Genomic DNA, 25,802 nt, shown 5'->3' with positions numbered 1-25,802 from the left:
ATGATGGTTCAAAAGAATGTAGTAGAGACTGTGGATGCGCTGGATGTGGATGAGACGACAATAGTGGGTGGGTGGAGACACTCTTTATACAATTCTCAAACGCGTCACCGAACGCTTCCTTACCCCAAGTCCATCTGAGCACGGTTCATATTAGATGAACATGTCGGTGCCCACGCGTCCGGCTTGTTCCATGGCCGAAATATAGGGATACCCGCGCTTTCATTTGGGGTACTGCAGAAAGTAGACAGCTAACCAATGGCACGGGCAGGAGAATAGTGATGGAATATTCTATAGTAGGCCCGACGACGTCAGGGTAAGGCCGCATTAATATAGGTGAAAGACGCTGCTGTCATGAGGCTCCTTAACCGGGATGTGGGGTAATGTGCACGGCTGCTGGACAAGTACCGGACGGACCGGCAACCCGTTGCTTTTTAACCTGGGAGCATTAAGAAGAGGAGTCGCGCCGACTGATATACCTCAGATGAGAACGGTCTTTTGCCGTCCACCGCACGTCAGTACAACTCTTCATCACATCGCGATCCTTTTCGAACAAGACCTACTGCCTTCACTGCCCAAAGCGCAATTTCATGCGTGGAGCAGCAGCGACAACCGACATTTTCAGAAAGCGACCGAATCAGGCCGTCAAACACACCGGCGCCGCCAAGTTTCATCAACACCGGGAATGCGACCGAGTCGTAATGATCTGAACAAGCATGGCTGTCAGCAATGGGCTCAATGTGGTTCTAGAGTCGTTCGCGACGCTGGGCATAATGTTGAAATGGAGAGGATATAGTGGTGTCAAGAGTTGGCAGCAGCCGTTCGGCGACGCGCAGATGGTCCAAGCGGAACAACTGTATTCCACCCACCGGCAGCGGAAAGTCAAGCCTCCGCTCTGGACGAATTTACTCAAAATCGTCCATTTACCTACCACGAGGGTACCTCAAGGGCCGAATGCGCGTCGGGTAGATGTGAAGATATGTGCTATTATCATATACAGGTCTAACGCCCGCGGTATCATACCGCCTCGCAGTTTATGCCCTGCGTCTATGCTCAAACTCTGTTCGTTACATATTCGCCCAAGAAGCTCATCGGCCTGATGTCCATCTTCCTGTCAACATGACGCCTGCTCAACGCGTTGTTTGCGACGCTCCACATATCCAAAATGATGTGCCAACCCAGAACGCCATGCATGAACGTGGTACAAGCAACCGCAACGCCTCCCTATGTGTCACTGGTCTCGAATACATGTCCGTCTCTATACGCTGACGTATGAGTGTTTCTACATCTCTTGTGGGGTCAGCCAGGTGGCTTCGACGCAGCCTTCGTAAAACTCTCTCTGGCCATTTTGTCCCTCGACACCAAAGCCCATGTCGCGGAGCTTTCCGGTGTCCCAGCCACTGACGAACTCGCCTTGACCGCCGTTTTCTCGGTCGACAGCATCGCCAAGCTTGATGTAGTCGGCGTGACGACAGACGGTCTGCGAGTAAGACCATTGAAGGCAGTTGCCGTCATTAGCGCACTCTGAACCGCACGAGCCGGCGTTGCGATGTGCGGGACGATCGTTCGGTACGGGCGCTTGCGAAAGGTTATCCCACCATTCTTTCGAGGGACCCTGCGATAGGAAGCCGTGGGTGTAGGAGAGGAACGATGAGTAGGTAAATGGTTTCTATGACGTGGTGTTAGTCAGGTCACTTGGATCGGAGCTGAAGGCTGCTTACCGTGTTGTACGGCCGTGTCCTTTCCCACCTCCACAAGTCTTCCATCTGCTGTGGCTTGAGCTGGTGCAGCGAGAGCATTGGCACGCACCACTTGTCGCGTGTGGTGGTCACATCTTTGAGCTTGTCGCTAGCAAAGGTAGGGTACATGGGCTCGAGCTTGTGGCCGGTCGCGTTCTGGATGGCGTAGGCAAGGACAGCGTCGCCGCGCTGTTCTTCCTTGACCCAGTTCTCGTATCGGACGCCTAGTCGGTTTTCGCGGGGGATCTCGGTTGAGCCGGGGGTCTTGCCTGGGATGAGTTGCTTGACAAGGCCCTGGGAGAGGACAATTCCTGCGCCGCCATAGGCGAAATGGCGGCCTTCAGAGCCCTTGTGCGCCTCGCCAAGGTAATGTGGCTGCGAGGCGTCAAGCTGGCTGAGCAGGCGGAAGAGCGTGTCCCAGAAGAAGTAGACGTCCGACTCAATGAAGACAAACCACTTGGCTGCGGGGTTGGTCATGTATGCCTTATCCACCATGGGCAGATACTTGAAGCGATCGAGCTTGAAGGACCGCTGCTGCTCCTTGACCGTCTCGCCGCCTTCATGTGCCTTCTTGTGCTCGACGTAGATTTGGAAGTCGACGTTGTCTTTCTGGTAGCTCTTGGGGAGCTCTGCGAGGATGTCGATGACATGGCGGTCGCCCAATCGCTCTTCCCGGTCGCCCACGATGATCAGATTCGTGATGCAGCTCGATACCGTGCTCAGGTGTGCTTTCGTCTCATGTGCCCCGTCCGATGCGACCTTGAGGACAACCTGCACCTCTTCCAGTAGCTTGGTAGGGAAATTCTGGCAGTAGTCGAGCTCGATTGAATTGGCGGCTTTGGTTTCGAGGGGCGGGAAATACGACTTTGTCTTCGCTTTGTGTACGGGCGCCTGGGGATGTGACCCTCTCCGATGCGAGAGTGTGTATGCAAAAAAGAAAAGAAGGAGGCCGGGGAAGAGAAATCTCCATGGCCGCCGTGCCAAACGGCCAGCCAGCGGTTTCAGCATGTTGCCGTCGCTGCGGCCGTGGGGGATGGGCGGTCGCTAGGGGCCTGGGGAGTCGCCGGCGATAGGAAGCGATGCTATGAGGAGGAAGGTGCGATGGGCAGGCGGGCGACGTCACCGTGGCACATTGAGCAGGCGGTTGGTGTTGGGTGGATGTGGAGGTGTCGACGACGACGATGGCGCATTGGCCCTGAACCGCCGTCCTGCGCGACTTGCGAATCCAGGCCGGCTCCCTGACACGCGAACCCGCTAGCCGCCAGCGCTTGGCCTTCCCCTTGTGTCTTGGTCGCTCCATCACTCCAACCACCTGCAAACCTCAGCCCTCTCATCATCCTTCACCCGTGATTGCTATGCGCGACATCGCCATGCATGTTGGGTGCAACAGTGTCGACATTTACAGCGGGCATGTAGAATGCTGGCGATGATGTGTCAGCCATTCTCATCGACTTCCTGGAAGAGTGGGAGCTATCCGTATCCGTCCAGTGGAATGACCGCTCTTCAAACTGGTTGTACTCTGGGTCGTCCTCCACGTCGGACCAGTTTGGTAAGTTTTCCATGTCAAAGTCATCCGTGTCTTCGTGGTCGGTTCTTGGAATACTTTCTGGGTGTATCGAGAGGCCAATCGATTCCAGGAATAGATCACATGAGTCGGCCGATCGTGTTGTGAAGGAAGGCGCGCGCTCCATGTTCGCAGCTCCACGCTGCCGAGTTGCGTGTTCCCGCTCGACGAGTTGCGCCGAAGAACACGCGAACGACCATGCTGAGACGCTCTCTTGACTGGCAAGGCTAAGCGTTACTGCGTCCGCTTGTGATTCGATGTCTATCTCCGAAGAATAGAGACTCGGCCTTTCCTGTATGGCGCATCGATCGTGTCGACATTCGTCTCCAGTACGGTTGCGTTCAATCCTGTTCTCCGGGCCACATACGAAAGACCTACTCAAGTCCCTAGTCATACTAGCAAGGCTCATAGTCTTTGGCCGCGCGACGCTTCGTGGAAGACGCCGATCGTCTTCCTCAGATTGTTTTCCCGCAGCAAAAGACGAAGACAGCGTCAGTCTCTGGCCAATGATGCGCAGTTCGTCCAGCGGTAGCCTGTGTACGAAACGCAATATCGCAACATTGACTTGGAGACCTGCGTACGCATTCAAATCGCTTATACGCTGATTGACCGTATCCTTTCTCGGAGCGCTATCGATGGACGCTCCACCCCGCTTCACTGTCTCGGGGCATGTGCGGTCGATTGGTGCGATCGGTGGTGTAGACGGCGACGTTCGCGCTTCGTTGTGGGACGTTGCTCGGGTTTCTATTGTCGAGGTAGATTTGCTGTCGGTGTCGTGTTGCGCCAGAGAAGAGAAAGGGCTTGATTCGCGCGACCTTATGGACTCGCCACGCGCTTTAAAAATGGGGATCGACAGTCGACGACTTAGCGAACGAAAGAATTGCTTGACTTTGCCCATCGGTAAGCTTGATATTCGCGACTGAATCATAGCGCTGGTTGAAGAGTAAAGCGTTGCAGTAAATTCGAGTGTTTACGGCGTAGTATAGGAGATCGATTGCCATAGCGCATTTGCGGCTTCTTTCACAAGTCCGGCGCAACTTTCGCTCGGAAGACCTTTGCCGTTCGTACCTGGATTCACCGGCCGTCGTCAATACATACGACAGCTGTCTTGCCACGACCTTCCGCTTCACGAGCACCTCGTCGCAATACCGCATCCGAAGCTACACAGTGTATCGAAATAAAGGCGTGGGAGAGGAAACACAAGGGGAACGATGGTGTTGGAAAATAGCTTCGTACGATTTCCCAATACTCACAGCGGCGATATGACTCGCGTGAGGTATATAATGTGTATTCTGTTACTACACTACTCCTCAACCCGAAGACCATACTTTCATATTACTACCACTGACCCAGCCACCAGCAACATTACCACCTTACTCAGCAACCAAAGCATCGCACATACCTAGTCAAAACAACAGCTACCATATCCGAATATGAAGTGTCAGCTTCTCTCCACCTCACTCCTCCTAAGCCTCGTCCTCGCCGCACCAATCGCAGAGCCGAGCAACAACGTACAGCGAGCTGACAAGCAATCCTGCTCATCAAAGCCCCACCCAACTCTAGAAGACTTCCACAAGGCAGCAAAGAAATGGTGCGACGACCACGTCCGTGCCGACGCTCCCAATCCTCCTCTCCTTCCCAAACCCGTCATCGACCCTCACAACAAGCCCATCATGCCGCCTCTCACCGCCGACTATGCCTTCAAGCTGCCCAATCCCGATAAGAAGAAGCCTGACATCTCTCTCGCTGTGACTTTCGAGATTCACGGATTTGCGCCTATTCAGCGTGATGACTGTTACCTTGGGTTTGGCATGCAAAACGGCTGGGATAATGGGCGGAAGAACGATGGAAAGGTGCAAGAGGAGGAGCAAATTGAGAAGGGTAATGTATGTACGGGCCCAGGTGGGAAGACACTGGTTCAGGGTTGGGATCAGTCGGTGGGTTGGAATAGTTACGGTGTTAGCTTTAAGTGAAAGTAGGAAGGTTTCGTCTCATAGTAGTCACGGACGTGTAAAGGAGGGTGTTTCTAGTGTCTTGTACCAATTATTCTACAATGGCTTGCCGGGTACGTCCCAGCAACACTATTTCATCTCGCTACCATTAATATGCCCGGGAGGTCATCGTTAAGACCTGCAACAACATTTGATCTAACAAAGTGCTGTCATGGGTATATATCCTCTCTTGACCGACCTCTCCGACCACCACAAACCAGTATAAAGTCTCCAAACCCCTACCTTACATCTCCGCGCGACTTGGTGATCACTCCGTAGTCGGCTGAAGCCTCGGGGTAATGGAGGGCGTAGGTTCAGATGCCTGCTTGACGTCGTCGTGGTCCTCCAAGATCACTTCCCGAAAGCCAATGTCGCTATGCATCAAGGCGCAGTGGGCGATGCGACATGTTACGGGCTCAAGGCGGGTCCGACATTAGACATCCGGTGCTAGAAAGTTCGCAATGACGTACGTAGAGTATCGATTATTCTCTCTCGCCTTCTACAGGGCTATTCCTCATTCACTTCGCCGCCATCTACGCTGCCTATTAATCAGGCCAGATATGTCACGTGTATCCTGGGGAGCTAAGCGCCTAGTGGCCCCGCCTATCTATATCAACTTGTTCTGCCCCTCCAATTCGCTCTTCTCTTCTCCAACTGTCTTTACTGCCTTCTCCACAGCTCATCGGCTTGGGCTCACTTTAAGGGATTCTCTTACTGATGAGTCACTTCGGATCACATATCAAGGTTTCACGGGATCTTGAGTGCTTCGTTGTGCTGGGGGCATGTGCGAGGAACTGACCAAGCTTCTTGGAACGTTCGCCAGAGATTCATACTTCGACTCGGGTCTGACAGCCCGATCGGAGTCTCGCCCGCAGTGCAGTTCATTTCTCAGGTTAGTTCCCACGGGAACTTACACGCCTGGATTGGTGGGCAAGTCTGATGTGCGATTTGTCGTTTGTACGCAAGCGATGAGTTGATACACGGGCTTGTTCATCTCCGGTCGCCTGCAGCTCTGGTGTCAGCCATGAGTATGCATCGCGGGATGGACCATTTTCATTGAGTACCTTTCCCTAGCGGCGAGACTTGAGGAAGGTGAATACATCTTTACTTGATACGTGGAAGGTAGTTCTCGCATTTCAGATATGGGATGAGTTGATTATTAGCCACTGACGTCAGATACTGTGCCAAGGAACCATCAGGATACGCGAAATCCCTTCGTCGCTCCAACCCGCATAACAGATGATGAGTGCGATATTGAATCATTAGTATACCAGGTTCACATGCAACGTAAGCTTTTGCGGACACATCGTTTTATTTGTCGAGGTTTACGGCGACAGTGTTGCCTCATAGCGGCGCCATCAACATGTCTACTCACTCCCTGTACATCCAAAGTTTCCTGTATTGATACACGCGGATTTACTTATCCTTCATCATCCGTCTAATTTGCCGCCTTGGTGAGCACCCTTATTCGTTAGTGAGATCGTCCTGTAATAGATGGGAAGCTGAACTTACAAAGTGGTTGTCTCACTGTTTTTAGGGGAGAGCGCCAAACACCGAGTCGAGAAGAGCATGTAGTTTCTCATCCATTTCAGCTTTACCCTGAGCGAGTTCAGCTTTAGCCTGAGCGAGCTCCTCCTGGAGCCTAGCGAGCTCTGTCGAAAGAGCGTCTCGACGGACTTCCGTGGCGTCATTCCTCGCACGTTCTTCGCGGGCCACGCTCTCGATGTCCTTGCGCCAGACACGCATAGCGCGACCTCTACGCCTGAGCTCTCCTAACTTAGCGCGTAGCTCGTCGGCGTTGAGAAGCGAGCTATATGGTTAGACATGACCGTAGTACAGGACTACAGGGGGTACTTACTCGTCTTGCCCGAACAGAAAACCGTCTGGTAGATCCAGCTGGGCGAGGTAAAAGCGAACCTTCTCCTCGTGGGTGGCCTTGGGGTCTGGAACGCTCAAGTCCTCGAACTCGCAGGCGTCTGCATGCGGGGAGTCGGGCTGAGCTGGCGAGGCCGATGGTGCACGTCGCGGCGAAGCCGGTCGAGCGCGTGGAGGGGAGTGCGAGCCGGACATAGTGATGATGATCTTGAACAGAGACGAAATCGATGAAATTGCGACAGTTGGAGTGAGAAAGACAAACTGTTGTCGCAAGGCAGACATGGGAAGTGGGTCCAAGCGCTACTAGGCTACACTAGCTCGCGCGGTGAGTGACCGGGTGCGGTGCCTGTATTCATAGAGTCACGTGCCTTCGTGAATACCTAGGTAGTCTCCACTTGGCCACACCACCCCTGGCGATTATCATCTTGAGGTTACCGGGTGAGCATTGCCGTCAAGATAAGCATCGCTTGTGGCGATCAGGCGCGGCGACTTCAGGAATGGCAGGGCGCCTCATCGTGCTCACGATCTCTCATGTAGACCGCAAGGCCAAGGTATCACCTAGTCGTCGATCGTGGACGAACGACACGCGGTATGCCGCGGCGACCTTTGGAGTAAGTGTTTTGTGTTAAGGATCCGCTGAGATCCTCCTGGGGTGGCTCCGAATGTGCAAGCAGATACCATGTACTTGGTTGTAGACTGTATCTTTGTGATTAGTAGAGATGGTGTCTTCATTGTGGTTGTGTGGTTGTGTGGTTGGTAAGCTTCCGGCTATTCCTGCCAATCAGGACGGCCCCGCTTCCGGTACTAAGGTAGCCTACATCATCACCAGTTGACATCTCTCTCCACATGTGTGCACGACATCTCCTCAGCATTATTCGAGATCGGTTCATCTCGAAAAGTTGCCGCAAACCCAACTTAATAAAAAAGACACTCAGGATGGCAAGCACTAGCGAGTTGCGTCCACACAAGCTTCGCACAATGTCTAGTGAGGATAAGCTGACAAACGCAGTCTAGTACGACTGGCACAGAAACTCGTTCGCGATGGGCCATGCAGAATAGAACATACGGCACGCCGTGTACGAGGCCTTCTCAATGGAAAGTATGCATTCGACACACTAAACGCGAACCACGTTTGGGAACTGGAGTTGCGTTACCCACAGTATGAACCTCCTCCTCGTGAGAATGCTTTCGTCATGCTGAACACCAAAGGTTCTTCGTACCAATTTCCAGCTTCACCCCTCACGCCAAGCTATCGCGAGGCTCCGCCGTGGACGGGACAGATGGCGGCGCACATCTAGCGAGTCTTACAGTCGGCAATCGCAGCAGCAATCGCATCCTCATCTTCAATACCGGCAAGCTCAAAGATCTGGTAAAGGTTGACTTCCGAGCGATTGATCAATGGTTCGAAGAGGACATGGAGATTTACGGCCATCCCAAAGATCCCTACAAGCGCATCGACATCTTACCATCTTCTCGAAACGTTAGGATAGCCATCGATGGCGTCACACTTGCCGAAAGCTCAAGCCCATTATTCCTTCTCGAGACAACACTCAGAACAAGGCACTATATGCCGCCCACGAGCGTGAACTGGGAGTACCTCACACCGAGTGACACACTGACTTTGTGTCCGTACAAGGGTCGCGCGGAGTACTACCACATCAGCGTTGGTGGCAAGCTGTATCGGGATCTTGTTTGGTACTATCGATACCCGACTAGTGAGAGCGCACCGATTGCGGGGTATATGTGCTTTTACGACGAGGCGGTGGATGTGTGGGTTGATGGTGTGAAACAAGGATGAGCTCACTGCACTCACATAGTAATGACGCATAGCGCATCATGTTGGGCAAAACCTAGGTATCCTAGCACTCGCGAAAACCATTTGATGAGTTCAAATCTCTTCCTCAAGTGTCTTCATAAAGAAGATAGTTCGATGAAAAGACACTAGCCCCCAGTTCGATCCTATCGTAACGCAAGCTGGCTCAAGCCCGACCACCGGAGCCATAGACCTGCGCCCGAAGGAAAGGCATTCAAGACCATGCAACCATCAACGCCGTGGACAAGCCATCAACGCCGTGAGTTGCACTAATCTCGACGCCCTTCAAGCGTGTCAGTGAATCAAAACGCGCCGCGGTGAGTACATCGTCTTCGGTTGTCGGACCTTGGATCAATGCATTGATCTCGATAGCGAGCTTGTTCCAGCGTCCAAAAAGAATCACTGAAAGCAAGCTCAACGCACAACCGTCAGCTCAACAAACGAAGCCCCCAAAGTCCGCGTACTTCGTAAGGGGTACCTGTTCGAGGGAGGGTCACACTGCGTCACATAGAATGCGATCACAGTGCGCTCTCAAGCTAATCAATTGTGGAAAAGGCGGCGCGAGTCGTTGAAGAAAGAGAAAGCTTGGAGGGACCAGGCGAGATTGTATATTGACCGAGCGGCTTGGCGCGCTAACGTCACGTGATATCCAACGCTACGGTCACTGACGGACCGGGGACGGTGACGGTGAGTGAGCGCTTTGAAAATATCGAAATAGGCAATAAGCCTTCTTAGTGCAGTGAGTCATTCCGCTATCTGCCGGCCGCCCGCTCACTCTGCTCACAATCTTTCTACCTAGGTAGTGACCCAACCCCAGCAGTGAACACCTACCCAGCCGGTTGTATCAGCAACGGTCAGCCAACACCATGGCCAACAGCATCGGAGACGCAAGTGATACCGACATCAACATCACCACCCTGATAGACATCCTTCCAGTAGCCCAGGCACATGAGGTTGCGATCGCGAAGCTTCGCGAAGATCTTCGAGCTGCTCACCAGGAGGTCAACCGATTGAACGCGGAGGTCAACCGATTGAACGCGGAGAACCGCGACCAGCGCTCCACTATCTTCACTGCCAATCGGGAGATCGAAGAGTACAAGGCAGACGATATCGCGAAGCGTCTCAAGGAGGCAGAAGAGTCCGACACCCCCGCGCGCCTCACAGCTGCAGACGCCCACCAGCGCTGTGCAGATCTTCTTGGTCAGGCGATAGCTGCAGAACACAAGCTCGCGAAGGCTGAGGGTGAGTGCGCAGAGTTGAGGACTTGTGTCAAGAATCTGGAGGATCAGAAGATTGAGGTGCGCGGTGAGTACGAAGAGAAGCTTGTCTTGTCCAAGGCGGAGTTCGAGAAGGATATGCGCAACGAGTACGAAGAGAAGCTTGTCTTGTCCAAGGCGGAGTTCGAGATGACTATGCGCAACGAGTACGAAGCGAAGCTTGTCTTGCCCAATGCGGAGTTCGAGATGACTATGCGCAACGAGTACGAAGCGAAGCTTGTCTTGCCCAATGCGGAGTCCAACTCGGAGATCGCGTAAGTCTGCATCTACGATTTAGCCTTCGTCTACTGATTCAATCTAGATTGACCGCACCCGTCCAGAGCGTGGTCAAGAAGCGCCGTTTAGGAGAGCTTGAAGGGGCTGAGTACGACTTCAATACCCTCAGTCTGACCACCTTGCTAATGAGTGCTAGAGAAACCCAGAACACGTTCACACTCCCGAAACGCCGCAAGGAAAAGATTGTTGCCTGCGTCGAATGTTTCCGCAACAAGACGATCCGTCACTGTGACAACAGCCACACTTGCCCGGCTTGCGCGTCCCGAGGATCTCCCTGCATACGCATGAAATGCAACAACTACGATGAGGTCAGTTCGGACCGTACTAAATGCATCTGAGACCTATACTGACAAAGCACGTCTGCCTCTGCAGGGAGTGTGTCTTAAGATGAACTGTGGATTGGCTCACCCCGATGATGGATTTCCCGAAGCTTCTTTGATACCTCAAACGCACATCACCCAGGTTGTCGGTCCCGCTTCTATTCCCCCGAAATTGACAGGCTCTGAGTTACCGCGTCGCCCAGACGAGTGGAAGAGGTTCTAGAGGCTTTATACTGGTTTGCGATAGATAGAAGGGCCGGTCAGGAGAGGAGAAACTACGATTGGGATGGTCATCAGCCTTGTCGTCCCTTTCACTTTAGACCTTTCGTCTCCTTTGATGGCCTTAAACTGTTCTGGTACTCTCACTTTGTTGTGAAGTTCGATGTGCGCTATCAAACATAGCGTTTATACCTTTCCTTTGTGTTGCGATAACTCTATGTGTTTCGTGTAGTCCGTCCATCTCTGGTCCATTGACTGCAATCCTTAAGTGTGACAACGTGTCATGTAACGCCATCTCAGACAATCTGGACAGCAAAGATAATCAGAATGATATACATCTTGTATCTTTTTCCTTTGTACATAAGAATTTGAACCACGCGAGATGGACGCACTTTCACCTTCACTTCGACTAGCCAAGCGTAGCCCCACTGCTTAGCCGCATTCTACCTAGATAGCTCGCGTCTGCCTAGCGTAGGTTTTCAGATATCTCTGGAAAACCCGCCCTGGCTTGACCCCGCATCTCTTCACCATAAATTGAGCGAAAGTTTCTGCTCACGAACATGGCCGACCAGCGCGCAGTCAACAACGTCCAGGACAGCGTCCATGAGGACACAGAGATGCATGAAGTAGGCGGCGAAACTGACCGTCCCGATAACGAGTACGGCGACGAGGAAGACGCCGACTACTACGAGGACGATTACCCAGCGCCTACCATGATGCGGGACATGTTCTTCGAGAACAACACTGAAGAGCTCGGCTACCTTCTTTCTCTGAGCGAATCAAGGGCGCCATCTCCGTAAGTACTCAGGCTATTTCCAATGTACTTTGACTGACAACATCTAGCGATCCGTCAAGCAACGCCGACATGGGCGAGCAACTCACTGCCGAGGAAGAACGTTCGGACGACAAATATCGCATCAGTCGTCTCACGTACCACCTGTCGCTCTCCAACACTGCGAATGAGCGCCTACAGGACGCTAGGACTGCCTTGATCGTGGACCTGGAGAAAGCGAAGGAGGCAGCGAAGGAGGCAGTGAAGGACGGAGAAGAGAAGGTCAGGGACTTGAAGGTCAAGCTGGAGGCTCAGAAGCAAGCGGCCATCAGCGATGCGATAGCACAGGAGCGGAAAGTGGCGCAGCTGCAGCTGCGACTGGAGAGTATGACTATGCAGACCAGCGGTATAGCGCAGCCTGCTGCTGCCGCGCCAGCTGCAGTTGCTGTCCCTTCAACCGAGGTCGCCATGCCTCCGCGTACGGTTGCTGTCGCCCCCATTGCAATCGCAATCGGCGCGCAAGGTACCAGGTAAGCCACTGACCTTTCATATCACGGTGAAGGCATACGCTAACCCGAGTGCCGTAGTAGCTTCGGTGATGGCTCTTCGAGCTCATACAACCGCGTCATCAAGTGCAAGCACTGTGCCTCCAATGGTCTGCCCTGCGATAGCACCCGCGACAGCTGCGCCGAGTGCACTCGCAATGGCGCCGAATGTACACGTCCTCGTTGCCACTTGTTCGTTCGTCCTGCAGCATCTTGCTATGGCGGTGCATGCGGACGTCTCCACAAGGATGATTGAGACTTGAGTGGAACGCATTGTTGCTTCTACGTGGACTGGATACATCGAAGGATGAGACGGACGGTGAATGTATAATCCAGCCTGCATTCCAGAGTGCTGGTAGATAGATGAGGGATGGCGACGATACCCAGGTAGCATCAACGGCGTTCACGGCAGGAAACTTCCTAACTTAGTTTGTTCCGTCATACAGTTTCCATCATAAGCGTCTGATCTCCCATTGCTGTGAAGTTCATTGCGCGAGGGACGGTATTCTTTCCGACAAGGAAAGAAGTTGAGTACGTGACGCGAGACCGTATGCAGGGCATTGATGACTTGGAGTCTGTAGTTGCGACGAAGCCGAACCCATTCTTGCATTGTCCGACTCTTCTATTCGCCTGCACCCTCCCACACCTCTCAATTGAATAACGACTGAGGTCGAAAATCTGAAGCCCACCACATGCATCCCTGTGCCAAGATGTGATGAGCCGGGAAAGAAAATAGGAGAATTTATTGCTGTACGGCGCAGCTGATGCATGGGAGTCACCTTGCCCATTACGTGTATATTCCAACTGATAAGCCGGCGAACGTCCGGACAGCCACACACATGACCATATCCTGTTGCTGGCTATTGCGGTTGCTGTCGAGCTGTCCATGTACACGGAAGATGGAAGGAAGCCTCCGATATGTCAACATCATTGACAGGACATGTGAGGTTGCCTAGAGAGCAATGACCGGGTGAACTACGGATCGCAGATCGAGATGAAGATTCGTTATGGTCGGTGCTGTCGGAGCGCGCCAGCCTTGCAAGTGCAGCGAGTGGAGCGGTAGTCTCTCCGCCCAGCTACCGTCCGAAAAGCAAACACTAGTCATGTAAAGCCAAGACATATCCCGGCGTGATTCCGATATCTCCAGTGCTAACTGCTTCGAGGCGTGTCTGTTAAACGCGAAACAATCCGGAGCGGCTGGATGGCGCGACGCCTTGGCAGGGGAACCGAGGGGGAGATTGCAGCTGCAACGCCACATGGTCAGCATTCAGGTGCGGAATCCAGCGGCAATTTGGGCATCGCGTCCTATACTCAGTACTGGCAGGCATGGTGCAAATGTTGTGTTGCGAGAGCGTGGAGTGTTGGGGTGAAGATGGCACCTGCAGGCCTGACTTCTTCGAGTGCCGTCAATCTCCGCCGTGCTTCCGACTCGCAGCAAGCGGCATGAACCCCATCCTACAAGCATCACCGGTGCATCCCACCACAACAGGAAAAAAACTGTGCGCTGTCCCACTTCGTATATGCATCCTCAGGCCATTTTACTTTCATGTCATGCCGTGCTGACTGCAACTGACACCACCGCTTGAAGTTGTAGAATCTACAAAGATCCGCAACGTTGCCTGCATCATGGTCTAGAACCGCGAAAACTGTTCCTTTTCTCGTGGATTTTCTTTGGTTCTGTCGATTGACCCGAGCTGCAGGCTCTACCACTGCCGTGGCAAGACTCGTTTGCGTAGGGCGTAGTTCCTTTTCTTCCTGAGGTGGCGCGCGCCGTCTCTCGGTTCCTGCAGCCACCAGCAAACTATCATCACTCAACCCCGCTGCTGTCTTTGCACGGCACACTCGGCATAGCTCATGGCCAAGTACCCCTTCGCACTCTTCGCGAGGCCAAGTATTGGCCTTCGTATCTTGGAGGATGTCTTTCGTTGCGTTGAGCCTGATGCGCAGACTAGAATTGCAGTAAACTTGGTTGTTTCAGCCGAGCTCGAACCAAATTCAATGCGCGGAGAGTTTCTGGAGCTCTGCCTCATAGACCATGGACGTCATAGCAATAACCTACACCATCAACGCCGCAGCACAAACATCGCAAAGAAACGGGGGTCGCACCGTTGACCGGTCATGACAGTGTATACCCACCATGAGTAGCGATGATTACCATACAATGGGACGCCGTGCTCCACAAACGCCTAGAAAACGATGTATCGAGTTCAGGGGTCGCCATGTCCTAGCCGCTCCCCGAGCCGAATAGTAAGCCGACCTATCCTTGATACAGCACAAGCGCTCCGGTGATCTACCAACGCCCAGGTTCTGCTGACCCGAAATAGACCGTGTGGCCCTACTATAGTACAAGCGACAGGGCTGCTGCGCGAAGACGTGCATGCCGAGGCCACTAGACTAATCTCGCTCGTGTCAGGTCTCGCGCCGCTGCGTCGGGGAAAAAGATATATCTAGGGAGAGTCTGCGCCTGGGGAGATCTTCACGAGTTATCGCCTGTCACTCATCGCCCTTACCGTCAACTCGGGGTGCAGAGACTCATCACTCTTGGAAGTCATAGACTTCCGTACATTCGCTTTTGCAACACACTCGCTTTATTACGCTTAACATGCGTGTTACTACTCTAATAGGCCTTCTGGCCGGACTTGCCAGCCAGACTGTCAACGCAGCCTGCAGCGCACCCCTCAAGATCGACGATTTCTCCAAGCAGACCTCCAACCAGAACAGCTTGGGCGAGTGGACCAGTGGTAGGTTTTGTTGAAGCCCTGCACAAGAAGAAAGGCTAACCAGCGCAGATGATGGATCCATGTCCTCGATCTCGGCCAGCGGCGGTGTCCTGTCTTTCAAGCCCAAGTCAGGTTCCTACTTTTACGAGACCTTTCCTTGCCAGGCAGCCAGCTCCAATGGATACAACTCCATCAGCTTCCAGATGAAGGGGCCTGCCGGTGGCTCCGCGACCCTCGAGATCCAGACCAAGACCAGCTGCTCAGCTACGACTTACTCTTCCAAGTACGTTTCGATCTCTGGATTGACTGGCAGCACTCAGACCATCAACATCCCTCTGTCTCAGTTCTCCGGTGCCAACGCCAATGCTGTTACCGGTTTCGTTTGGGCTGGATTCTCTTCCACCACCGCCACATGGCAGATGAGCAACATCGCCTTTGGTTGCGGCAGCAGTGCTGGTGGCAGCACCTCCGTCTCCGCAACCAAGGTGGCTACCACCTCGAGCTCCTCGGTCCGCAGCACCATGACAACAATCTCGTCTCCCACGGCCTCAGCTGGAACCTGCTCTCCTTTGTTGATCGATGACTGGATTTCCCAATCGCGTCTGACTTTCTTGTTCTACAACGCCATGGGATACCCTACCTCTGATGACGCTTCCATGGCTTCCATCACCGTTGGAAAGCCGTCTACTAACCACGTCGAGTTCGTTCCCAAGGCCGACTCGTACTTCTACACCCAGTTCCCCTGCGTCGACGCGAAGAAGAACAAGTACACCGGTATTTCTCTTCGCATCAAGGCTCCTAAGGGCGCAACCCTGTCCGTTCAGCTCGACTCTTCGGACAACTGTGACGCGACCAACCCCAAGTCCACCTACGCGTCCGCAACTGACCTTGGATGGACTTTCGATGGAACTGAGAAGCTGTACACCATTCCCTTCAGCAAGTTCGCCGGCCTCAACACCGAGAAGCTTACCACTATCCTCTTTTCCGGATTCTCTGGTACCACTTCCTTCGGTCCCATGGCCTTCTACTGCGGGAACTCTGGAGAATACGTTGTGCCTCCTACCTCTGCCGACCCCGGCGCCTCTGCTACCGTTCCCGCTCCTAGCAACCCATCAGCTACCGGCCTTGTGATTGACAAGTTCGCCAACGCCAACACCAACGCCATGGGCAACTGGCACGGTGGTGACGAGGGCATGTCTCTCCAGTACGCTGGCGGCAAGCTCACCATCAAGTCCCCCGACGCCGACTACTCCTACTACACCCAGGTGTCTGGTGGCTGTGCCGACTTCACTAAGTACAAGGGATCTTACCTCCACATCGCTTACACCGGTACCACTGCCTTCACTGTCGCTTTCCAGCAACACAACAGCCAGTGCAACACCGAGATCGCTCCCTTCCCTGAGACTTGGGATTCCGCTGAGGCCGGCCGCTACGCCAAGAACGGACACATCTACATCCCCATCAGCCACTTCAACATCAACCTCTCCCGCGTCGTCGGCTTCGCCCTCAAGGGTTTCCACAGCAGCGAGTCCGTCACCCTCTCTGTTATCGAGATCGTCTCTTCCGTCCCCGCCGGTACCACCATTCCCAAGAAGGACGAGACTGGTGACCTAGTCTTCGCTTGCAAGCGCCCCAACTCCTTCGCTTTCGCCATCGACGACGGTCAACCCGACCTCGCCCAGGAAGTCCTCAAGATCATCCGCGAGGAGGACGTCAAGGTGACCTTCTTCACCGTCGGCGCTCCCCTTCTCGACGCCTCCACCAACCTGACCAACGTCTACAAGGAGATGATGTCAGCGGGTCACCAGCTCGCCCTCCACTCCTTCACTCACCCTAAGATGGAAGGTCTCCCCGACTACGCATCCATTGACTGGGAGTACAACGAGGACGTCAAGGCTATGAAGTCGCAATTCAACGGCTTGACCTCCACCTACTTCCGTCCTCCCTTCGGTACCGAGGGTGCCCGCATGCGCTCGCGTCTCACAAAGGCCGTCGGCAACACCGCCAAGATTGTCAACTGGAGCGTCGATGTCGAGGATTGGTTGTGGGCTGAGACCGACACCCCTGAGCAGCAGAAGGTTGCTTTCCAGCGTGACGTCGACAAGGGTGGTAACCTTGTGGTTCTCCACTACCTTTACCCTAGCACTGTCAGCTACCTTCGGGAGTTCATTCAGATCGCCAAGGCTACTGGCAAGCAGCTTATGCGTGTCGATCAGTGCATGATGGACCCCAACGCTCCTCCGCTATAGATCCGATCATGTAGTTTTAATTGAGTTGATGAGAGGATGATACCCGAAGGTGCGAGTTGTTGTAGAATAGAGACTCGTTTAGCATATCATGTTAATCGTAATTATATCTCTCAGAACCATTCATATGAGCATCCAGCACATTGTGACCATCTTCCTGAACTGCCGCAGAAGGACTATGCTAGATCAAAGCTTGGAGGCATCTCGGGAGAAACTGATTGTGCTGAGGGCCGATAAGCGGCATGAAGATTACGATGCCTCTTCCTTTTACCATAAGCACTTTATCATGGTAGGCCCGATTGTCGTGAAGCTACGTCTCAGATCATGTGAGTAATCACGCAGACAAATCAAACCTTCCTCAAGCGTTTAGTAACCACTTTGACACATCTTGACAGCTCTCCATCAAATATGCTTTGCGTGATTAGTATCTCCATTACCTCCTGCGTAGGGGCAGGCATTGAGGGTTGGCCATGCATACCTAGGTATTGCGATTCTCGCTACAACAAACGCTGCAAACCTTGGAATGCGTTGCCTCGAAAACCAGTTGTACGAAATACGATGTCCGATGTACGCGGCCGATCACGGGCTGTATGCTGGATGGTCCTGGGAAAAGGCACAAGTCGATGATACCCAGAGTGACGTCACTCTCGGCTCAAAACTTCTTAGCGCCCAAGTGGCAGGAAGTCACGTGCCGTTAGCATGATGGCTGAGTGCAAGCGCATACCGCACTATCCTTCCTACCTACATCCTCGACATTCGCCACAGGCTTCTCATCGGCATGCAGTTATCTTCTCGTGTTGAGTATGCCGAGGCGCGTCTTCGGATCGTTGGCGGTGACGGCTTACCTTTCTATTTTCCCTATAGGCACACACACGGCACAAGTTATGGTGTCTATTGAGTAATAACAAATGAACTATCCTTGTAAGCGCGCAGCCTCAAGGGCTATCAGATTTCGTCTATCAATCCCTACTTGTCCACGGGTTCGTCCAACACCACTCTGGTAAGCTTTTAGGATCCCACTCCCTCACCCTGGTTGCCTCAAACTCTCCCTTCTCGTCCCTACGAAAAACAAACCTTGGCTTTCTCACATATCTCCCGAGATAAGCTTCCATGAACTCATACTCTTCTAGCTCAATCAGTAGCGGTAGCTGTTGATGGTCTAGCTCCAGATACAGATATCTCGTCAAATTCTCCAGGACCCATAACGACACAGCCCAGAGACCCGGTTTTGTAGTCTTGTAGTGGATGGCATGGTATGTCAGTGAGTCAAGATAGGTCGTAAGATTCGGGACCAAAATGGGACTTGGGTGGCTTGCGCTTTTGCCGCGCGGAAGGCCGGGGAAAAAGATGGCCGAATTTGGCACCTTCGTATCTGGATGCACACGAGGACCATACCACCATCCATCCTCTCGGTGCAGAGCTGGATGCCAAGTCTCTTCTACGAGTATAGGCTGCCAACAGTACACGTCGGGGACTTCGATAGTAATGCAGCTATCTATGTCGAGATGGTATGCGGCGTCGGACCAAAGAGCTGATTAGCGGAATTCGTCTTGGTTTTCGATGGATGTTCGCCGGAGAACGATATCGGCGTCGCAATTCGATACTGTGTCATTGTCAAAAATATCTTCTGGATCTTCGTTGAGTGTCCATCTTGACGTGGCTAAAAGATCCGATGCGACGGCTTTCAGCGTGTTGTGGCGGATGAGAATCTCGCATACACGTGTCATGGTTCCGGCAGACCCCATCCATCGCTGTGCCGCGCATCCAACGAATAGGAAAGGATGTTGATGCGATTCCAGAATGTCTAGAACGTGGTCGAGGCTGCCCTCCTCGGATGTGACTGGCTTTGGCGCTATGTAGCCGGTAGTTTCTGTTTCGTTACGGTCCATCGTGCGATTACGTTTTGATGAAATCGGTAAAATTGGATATGGCGAGGACGATAGAAGAGAGATGAGTAAGTGAATGCGCCAAAGAACCGTGGAACCGAGAGTCGCAACGCTGCGCTAACACGCTAGCCAACCAACATCCTACGAAAGCGGGTAGCTTTGTCGCGTGAGGTGTGTCACTGGCGTTCATGCACTGAACCGCAATCCTTCAGGATGGTGCTCAAATTCTCAAGATTGCAGCGCGACACCCAGTATATGTTTGTAGATTGATTTAGGCCGTTGCTATTATACTGTGTCATCCCCGCGAGTTGACGAGCCCAACTTGGGCTCCTACGTCAACTCGCTACATATATCCCATGAGATAATGCGCATAGCCGTTGAGAATTTTTCTCAAAACTCCGCCTCGCTCTCTACGGCCCATTTCCCATCGCATTCACCTCCGAAGTCCTGCGCTGACGCTCGTCCTCCGCTTTCCTGGCTTCTACCTGGATGTCCGCAATATCTTCGGGATGCCTCTGGATCTGCGACCTGATGATGCCGATCTGGGAACTGATAGTAATGGCCTGATTGGCGTGGAGATGAGTAATGGCTTCGAGCTTTTTGTTCGTGCGCGCATGAGCGGCTTTCTCTTGCGCGAGTTCTGCTTCGAGGCGAGCGACTGGATCGACTGGGCTTTGGGGGAGAGACATGGTGGCGCTGAGCTTAGGGCTAACTGTTAGTGACGTCGTTCACATCGGGTGAGAAGGAGAGGGATACCTTGATTTTGAGCCGTATGGAGAAGGTGCTGCTGGGTGGTTGCTGGCAAGAACGGCCGCGGAAGACGTTAGATGGCAAAGGTGGTGGCGGAGGAGAGTGGACCATGGTCTTAAATTATCAATGCGCGACCTAAGTCTCTTTCAGTTTCACCGACTGTTGTTTGTTGTTTGCTCGCTTACGCGTAGGGCCGCACAGGTGAAGGTGCGCCCAGTACGAAATACTCGTGGCCAGTCTGAGCTACAACACTGAACAGCCACCACCGAACCTCGCCGCGCAGTCACACAATTGACTGTATCAGCACAGCTAACTCTCCTTCAGTTGCCAATCATGGCTGAGCGCGATGCCCTCGTAACGCCATCAAGCCAGCACGTGTTGCCGAGACAGATGGAAGACGATGGCACGAACAACCCGCCGACCACACGCAAGGAGAACGAGCCGGCAGCACGTGAGAGCTGTTTACCTGAAGAGTACAGATTGTTTATGGAACATTCAAAGGAGAAGGATCTCATGAGAAAAGAAGCACAGGAAAAGCTAGAGAGGGCGAATTTGGACCACGAGAAGGATATGTGGCATCTAAAGCTTGAAATCCGTATCCAGGTCGATGGTCTCACGCGGGAGAAGGAAGAGCTGCAGACTACGATTGACGCCTTCCACATGCTATTTGAGAAGACGCGCGGCGAGCATACGACAGAGATCCAGGAACTTACTCAAGCTATGCAGCTACTTTGGAGTGAACTGTATGCCAAGGACCAGGAGCTCAAGGTCATTCATGACGCGCACGATGCTGTGGTCAAGAAACTCGAGGATGAGAGGGCGCAGTTGCCAGCCAAGCTAGCCAAAGCCGCGAAGGAAGCGCTCGCCCTTCAATCCAACGCAAAACCATCCAACGAAGCCGTCGCTGTCAAAGCCGCTGCGTTAGTACACGATACCCCTCATCACTTACATGGCTAACTCTGTCTAGATCCGTTCCTGCGCACCTCAAAGCCAAATCTGAACGCTTCGCACACTGCAGCCAGTGCATGCGCCACAACTGGGAATGCGATGGCGGAGCTCGATGCAAGAACTGTTCGATGCGAGGTATTAGCAGGGGCTGCCAGCGAGTCGCGTGCAAGTACTACAACAAAGGCACCTGCAAGGACGAACATTGCCGCTTTGCACACGCAGGAGATGGATCTGTGAGGATCGTACCGTATGAAGCTGTATGGGGTGATGGGCGCGAGTTAAGTCCAGTCGAGCTTCACAAGAAGGGCTACAAGGGAGGATGGAAGGCGACATGGTCTTGAACGAAGCGCTTCAGGTTTCATTGGATACTGTTATACTCAGCTTACAGCTGCTTGTTTGTATGACGGACTCTGGACATTATGCAGAAGCAGATGAGAGGTACTGCAGCTATTCAAGATTCGAGCGCTACGCGCTTAACCAGCTTACATATTCTGACGCACATGCCGGGCCCAGAACAAAGACGACAATAGATCTTGACGAGAGTCTACTGAAACCGTGCGAAATGGGGCTCGGAACTGGGACCTTATGGGCTGTAGTGTACATGTGGTCGAGCTGATCGCCATGGGTGGGTTCTGACAACCGCATGGCGTCTCCAATGAACGGTCAGACCGATATCAGTTATACAGTCGAGCTCCCTGTCAACACGGCCGACGATGGTAGGCCTTACCTCTGCCGAGGTATCGGTGACAGCTATTCGCCATGTTCCTACGTTGCTGACGGTCAACGACGTGGTAAGCTTACGCCCCAATGTAGACCCCGCTTTGTCACGTCTTCGTCTACTCAAGGTTGGACCAAGCGTTCGAAGCCCTATATCTCCAAGTATCCGTCATAACATTTGTCCTTCGTCCCTTCTAATCGTCACTATACTACTCTCTACGCGATGGCTACGAAACGCCCGATCAACGAAGCAGACATCGCGGAACTTCGCGAATTACTGAGAGATACAGATGCCCAGTTAGTGACACCAAAGGAAACTGAGGCATACACAAAATCCATTCACCGATGGTCAAGCGCTGCTGTGAAGCCAGCGGGAGCATGCCTGATACCCAGATCGGCAGAAGCAATCTCAATCACCCTCAAGTATGCTTCCGAACACAATCTCGATCTCGCCGTCAAAGGAGGTGGTCACTCGACTGCTGGCGCATCGTCAACGGACGGCGGACTACTCATCGACTTGAATACACATATGCGTACTACCGATGTCGACGTTGAGGGAAGAACAATCAAAGTCGGCGGAGGTGCCGTTTGGGGTGATGTTGACGAAGCTCTCGCACCGTACGGTCTTGCAGCAGTCGGTGGCACCGTCTCAGATACCGGCGTCGGCGGTCTCACGTTCGGCGGCGGCTTCGGCTGGCTCACAGTCAAACACGGACTGGTTGTTGACAACCTCATTTCATGCACTGTCGTATTGGCGGACGGCAGTATCGTCAAAGCCTCTACCGATGAGCATCCAGACCTGTTTTGGGCTCTGCGCGGCGCGGGACAGAACTTTGGTGTCGGCATTGAGTTTGTATTCCGCACCCATGAGACAGGCGATCTGTGGGCTGGCTTCATGATGTTTCCACCAACGCCAGATATCATCAAGAAAGCTGTGGAAGCATGTAACGATATCTTCACGCCAAACGCAGATGGCAATACAAAAGCTACGGGGAAAGCTGCGAGTGCTTTCGGTTTCGTCAGGCCTCCACCTGCTGGTGGTCAGGTCCTGTTCTTCGTAGCCGCGATCTACCATGGCTCGGAAGAAGACGGCAAAGAGCTATTCAAGGATATCGTTGGATTGGAACCTTTGATGAGTACCATGGCAATGATGCCCTACGCCAAGGCAAACAAACTCATGGATCTACCCATCGGTGCGCGTGTCTCTATCAAAGGAGCCGGGTTCGAGCTTCCTGTTCGTGGCGACTTCGTTGTATCCGTCTTGGAGGCATATGCCAAGTTTACTGACCACACTTCCGATGCAGTCGGCTCCCAGGTTATGTGGGAGCTACTAGACCCGACGAAGATTGTTGAAATCACCAACTCTGACATGGCCTTTGCGAACCGCGGAAGACACTTTAATGCGGCTGTTGCGCCTTTGTGGTGGGATCAGGGCAACGATCAGAAGTGTAGGCAGTGGTCGAGGGATGTTGCGCTGCTGTTCAAGAACGAACTTCAGCGTGGTGGCGCTGAGTCAGGGGCGAGTAACGATGGTTGGATTGGCAAGAGAGGCAGTCATGGTGCGACAATGGTGTATGGGAACTACGACCGTAAGTACTCTCCAAAGCGTGCACTCCTCACTCATATAACGCGAATGGGGGAAAAATATCCTCATGCAAGCAACGGTATGCTAACGCCTAAACAGAGTATGAAGAGAAGTCCAGAGACGTCTTTGGCAACAACTACGAACGTTTGCAAGATCTGAAGGCCAAGTACGACCCACAGAACATCTTCAACAAGCTCTTTGCTGTAGAACCGAGAGCGTTGACTCCCTAGATACACATGTATACATTATTGCCAACCTCGCTAAATGTAGGTGTGCAAAAACAACCTAGGACGTGACAACTCATGAGCACGATCGTTTCCATCAACCGAAAATCCCCTTTTCACCTCCAAAGCCATCTTTCCTGTCATATAACTCAGCACAAATTGTATGTTGTGTTCCTAATACTGTGTCGCATGAGAGTCAATTTTGGTGCCCCCCCTTCGTTCTATCGCCCTACTGATGCTTTCCCTGCGCATCCACCCAGTATGGTAGTTCTTGTCGCCCGATCCGTCGAAGCATATCCACAGTATTTCTTTTTCCACTTTGTCTCTCCAGCCTCTTAGCAGCCAGGAGAAGGAGCGCCTTCAAAGTATAGTTTGCGTCATTTCCAGCGCAGTGAAGCTTGCTATGTGGACACCCCAGTTCCCTCAACAAGTCTCCCAAAGATCCAGACCAGCAGTTCGATATCTCTTTAGCTACTTGCGAAGTATCCAGAAGCGCTAACAGTCTGGTGGGGAACTGGAAGCCCAGTGCTTTCAAGGCGAAGACATCACTCATCACCCCGTGGCCCACTAGTACGACCTTCCGTTTTCCAGGAATCAAAGATCGAATGCTGGTAGATAGCTTTTGGGGCGAGGTAGTGATGGTGTTCCCAAATTGAAACTTCTTAGAGGCTTCTTCGAGGTACGATGGCGTGCCGGTCGCGAAGTTACACGTTCTCAAAGGCTCATTGGCTGACGATTCCTTAAGCAGTCTTGTGTCGAGAATGGCGACACCGGCTTGGCAATTTGGATTGACGAGAAAGCCGTTCTTGACAGCCGTGACGTTCTCAAAATCGATTGAAATAAGAACAACATCTCTTAGGCTTGGTGCTGCAGCATGTGGGTTGCCAAAGCGGAAGATCTCATCTAGCTGATGAAGATTGTCTTTTGCAAGCTTCGGCAATACTGGGTTGTAGACCTCCGCAGCTTTCTTGTGTTCTTGTTGGAGTCTAAAGAGTGTACAACGTCAGTTTCAATCACCATATGTAGAACGCAAGTGGTCCTCTCGAACTAGGGTGACTTACGGACTAGGAATAGCCGCTGGTGAGGTTCTCGTCGAGGCAGCTTCGCTTCCAATGATGATGGGAGCCAATCTCCGGGCATTATGTGAGGCCAAAGAAACAAGGCGCATCTTGATGTATGGTGGGGAGAGTAGATCTCGGCTCCACGGAAGACTGTAGCTCACTTGTGCATCAGGCCTGTGTTTGACGAACAAACAACCGCCTTTAATCCCCAGTAAACATGGGATAGATCCAGTAACAACGAGACTGCAACGAAGCAATACGCATGCCTTGTTGCAATTCTAAGTGCAAGTAGAGATAGGCTATCGATATTTCCAGGCACATCCACTTTGGCGTTTCTCCTGCGATCATCGAAGATGTGTAAGCCATGCCCAGGTGCGTATTAGACTAGATTATACACAAAGGAAGTTTTAATCAGCAGATAGTGCTGAATTAGCTACATGCAGTAGTGTACTATCTCTGACCACATGCTATCGGTAGAAGATACAAAGTGGTGAAATAACTGAGCTTCATACAACCATGGCTTCGAGAGGCCCGCCAAAATGTTCGACAGCTCTCGCGCTTCTGCAGAATAATCGCCGACCACCTACTCTCCGATCCATGTTATCTCTCATCTCCTCGACGCCTCTCATACCATGCAATACCAGCGTAGTTGCTGCAGTTGTGCTGGACAGTGTCCAAGTGAACATTCGTATGCTGATGGCCCAGGATAATGCGCCATGTTCAAACATACGTCTTGGCCTCCTAACCCATGATGAAGTGCTGTCCGTAGGCTCTGGGTATGGCTGCATCAAGCATGGAGGCGCCCGGTGTTGCGTTTCCGGTGATCAACCTTGAAACCTTGATCTGGAGGTCGACGGATGAAATAGAGGGCGAGACAATCGGTTCAGGAGGATGCGCACGAAGACCGTAGTTGATACCACGAAGCTGTCATGATGGGAAGGGTCCGTCGAAATGACGCGCATAGGGGAGTGGCGGGGAAGTGAAAGGGATCGGCAAACCTACCTAGGTAGTCAGCCTTGGCAGTCGCGTCGCGTGTTGCGAGCTTCTTCTCACGTCCGACGTTCTATCCCATCTTGCATCCCTTCTATTTCATCAGACACCATGCCTTCGCTCTCTACTTTTGCTGCATTCCCACAACGTCGGCACGCGAACATATGCAATGCTCATGACGTCATGTTGTCAGCGCACGCGAAGTCTGCCTCAAAGGCTGCACCAATGTCGAACGATATCGCACGTGGTCGAAACGTCATGGCGAAGATGTGGTATTGCGCAGCTCT

The 25,802-nt window shown here is 52.8% G+C and overlaps 10 protein-coding genes across 10 annotated transcripts; 7 read left to right on the top strand and 3 right to left on the bottom strand.

Annotated features, from left to right (window-relative positions):
• Nucleotides 1-1,279: 1,279 nt before the first annotated feature.
• J4E83_004099 (uncharacterized protein) lies at nt 1,280-3,427 on the bottom strand (the record flags this gene model as incomplete). Its single annotated transcript, XM_049331030.1, has 3 exons — nt 1,280-1,666; nt 1,719-2,643; nt 3,189-3,427. The coding sequence occupies 3 exons, from the start codon at nt 3,425-3,427 to the stop codon at nt 1,280-1,282; spliced, it is 1,551 nt and encodes a 516-aa protein (XP_049189576.1).
• Nucleotides 3,428-4,733: 1,306 nt separating this feature from the next.
• On the top strand, nt 4,734-5,273 carry J4E83_004098 (uncharacterized protein; the record flags this gene model as incomplete). The annotated part of the gene is made up of 1 exon (XM_049331029.1): nt 4,734-5,273. The coding sequence occupies one exon, from the start codon at nt 4,734-4,736 to the stop codon at nt 5,271-5,273; it is 540 nt and encodes a 179-aa protein (XP_049189575.1).
• Nucleotides 5,274-6,824: 1,551 nt separating this feature from the next.
• On the bottom strand, nt 6,825-7,361 carry J4E83_004097 (uncharacterized protein; the record flags this gene model as incomplete). The annotated part of the gene is made up of 2 exons (XM_049331028.1): nt 6,825-7,101; nt 7,150-7,361. 2 exons carry the CDS (start codon nt 7,359-7,361, stop codon nt 6,825-6,827), a joined length of 489 nt encoding a protein of 162 aa, XP_049189574.1.
• A 966-nt stretch (nt 7,362-8,327) lies between these two features.
• On the top strand, nt 8,328-8,964 carry J4E83_004096 (uncharacterized protein; the record flags this gene model as incomplete). The annotated part of the gene is made up of 2 exons (XM_049331027.1): nt 8,328-8,342; nt 8,416-8,964. 2 exons carry the CDS (start codon nt 8,328-8,330, stop codon nt 8,962-8,964), a joined length of 564 nt encoding a protein of 187 aa, XP_049189573.1.
• Nucleotides 8,965-9,845: 881 nt separating this feature from the next.
• On the top strand, nt 9,846-10,870 carry J4E83_004095 (uncharacterized protein; the record flags this gene model as incomplete). The annotated part of the gene is made up of 3 exons (XM_049331026.1): nt 9,846-10,510; nt 10,558-10,620; nt 10,669-10,870. The coding sequence occupies 3 exons, from the start codon at nt 9,846-9,848 to the stop codon at nt 10,868-10,870; spliced, it is 930 nt and encodes a 309-aa protein (XP_049189572.1).
• Nucleotides 10,871-11,631: 761 nt separating this feature from the next.
• On the top strand, nt 11,632-12,377 carry J4E83_004094 (uncharacterized protein; the record flags this gene model as incomplete). The annotated part of the gene is made up of 2 exons (XM_049331025.1): nt 11,632-11,867; nt 11,915-12,377. 2 exons carry the CDS (start codon nt 11,632-11,634, stop codon nt 12,375-12,377), a joined length of 699 nt encoding a protein of 232 aa, XP_049189571.1.
• Nucleotides 12,378-14,990: 2,613 nt separating this feature from the next.
• On the top strand, nt 14,991-17,357 carry J4E83_004093 (uncharacterized protein; the record flags this gene model as incomplete). The annotated part of the gene is made up of 2 exons (XM_049331024.1): nt 14,991-15,129; nt 15,178-17,357. The coding sequence occupies 2 exons, from the start codon at nt 14,991-14,993 to the stop codon at nt 17,355-17,357; spliced, it is 2,319 nt and encodes a 772-aa protein (XP_049189570.1).
• A 1,532-nt stretch (nt 17,358-18,889) lies between these two features.
• Nucleotides 18,890-19,929, bottom strand: J4E83_004092 (uncharacterized protein; the record flags this gene model as incomplete). The annotated part of the gene is made up of 2 exons (XM_049331023.1): nt 18,890-19,206; nt 19,698-19,929. 2 exons carry the CDS (start codon nt 19,927-19,929, stop codon nt 18,890-18,892), a joined length of 549 nt encoding a protein of 182 aa, XP_049189569.1.
• A 394-nt stretch (nt 19,930-20,323) lies between these two features.
• On the top strand, nt 20,324-21,279 carry J4E83_004091 (uncharacterized protein; the record flags this gene model as incomplete). Its single annotated transcript, XM_049331022.1, has 2 exons — nt 20,324-20,910; nt 20,958-21,279. 2 exons carry the CDS (start codon nt 20,324-20,326, stop codon nt 21,277-21,279), a joined length of 909 nt encoding a protein of 302 aa, XP_049189568.1.
• A 599-nt stretch (nt 21,280-21,878) lies between these two features.
• J4E83_004090 (uncharacterized protein) lies at nt 21,879-23,470 on the top strand (the record flags this gene model as incomplete). Its single annotated transcript, XM_049331021.1, has 2 exons — nt 21,879-23,244; nt 23,340-23,470. 2 exons carry the CDS (start codon nt 21,879-21,881, stop codon nt 23,468-23,470), a joined length of 1,497 nt encoding a protein of 498 aa, XP_049189567.1.
• Nucleotides 23,471-25,802: the final 2,332 nt, after the last annotated feature.

Source organism: Alternaria metachromatica, assembly GCF_023757995.1.
Source record: "Alternaria metachromatica strain BMP 0045 chromosome Unknown scaffold_7, whole genome shotgun sequence".
Classification (NCBI taxonomy): domain Eukaryota; kingdom Fungi; phylum Ascomycota; class Dothideomycetes; order Pleosporales; family Pleosporaceae; genus Alternaria; species Alternaria metachromatica.
This window is presented reverse-complemented; position numbering and strand designations above follow the sequence as displayed.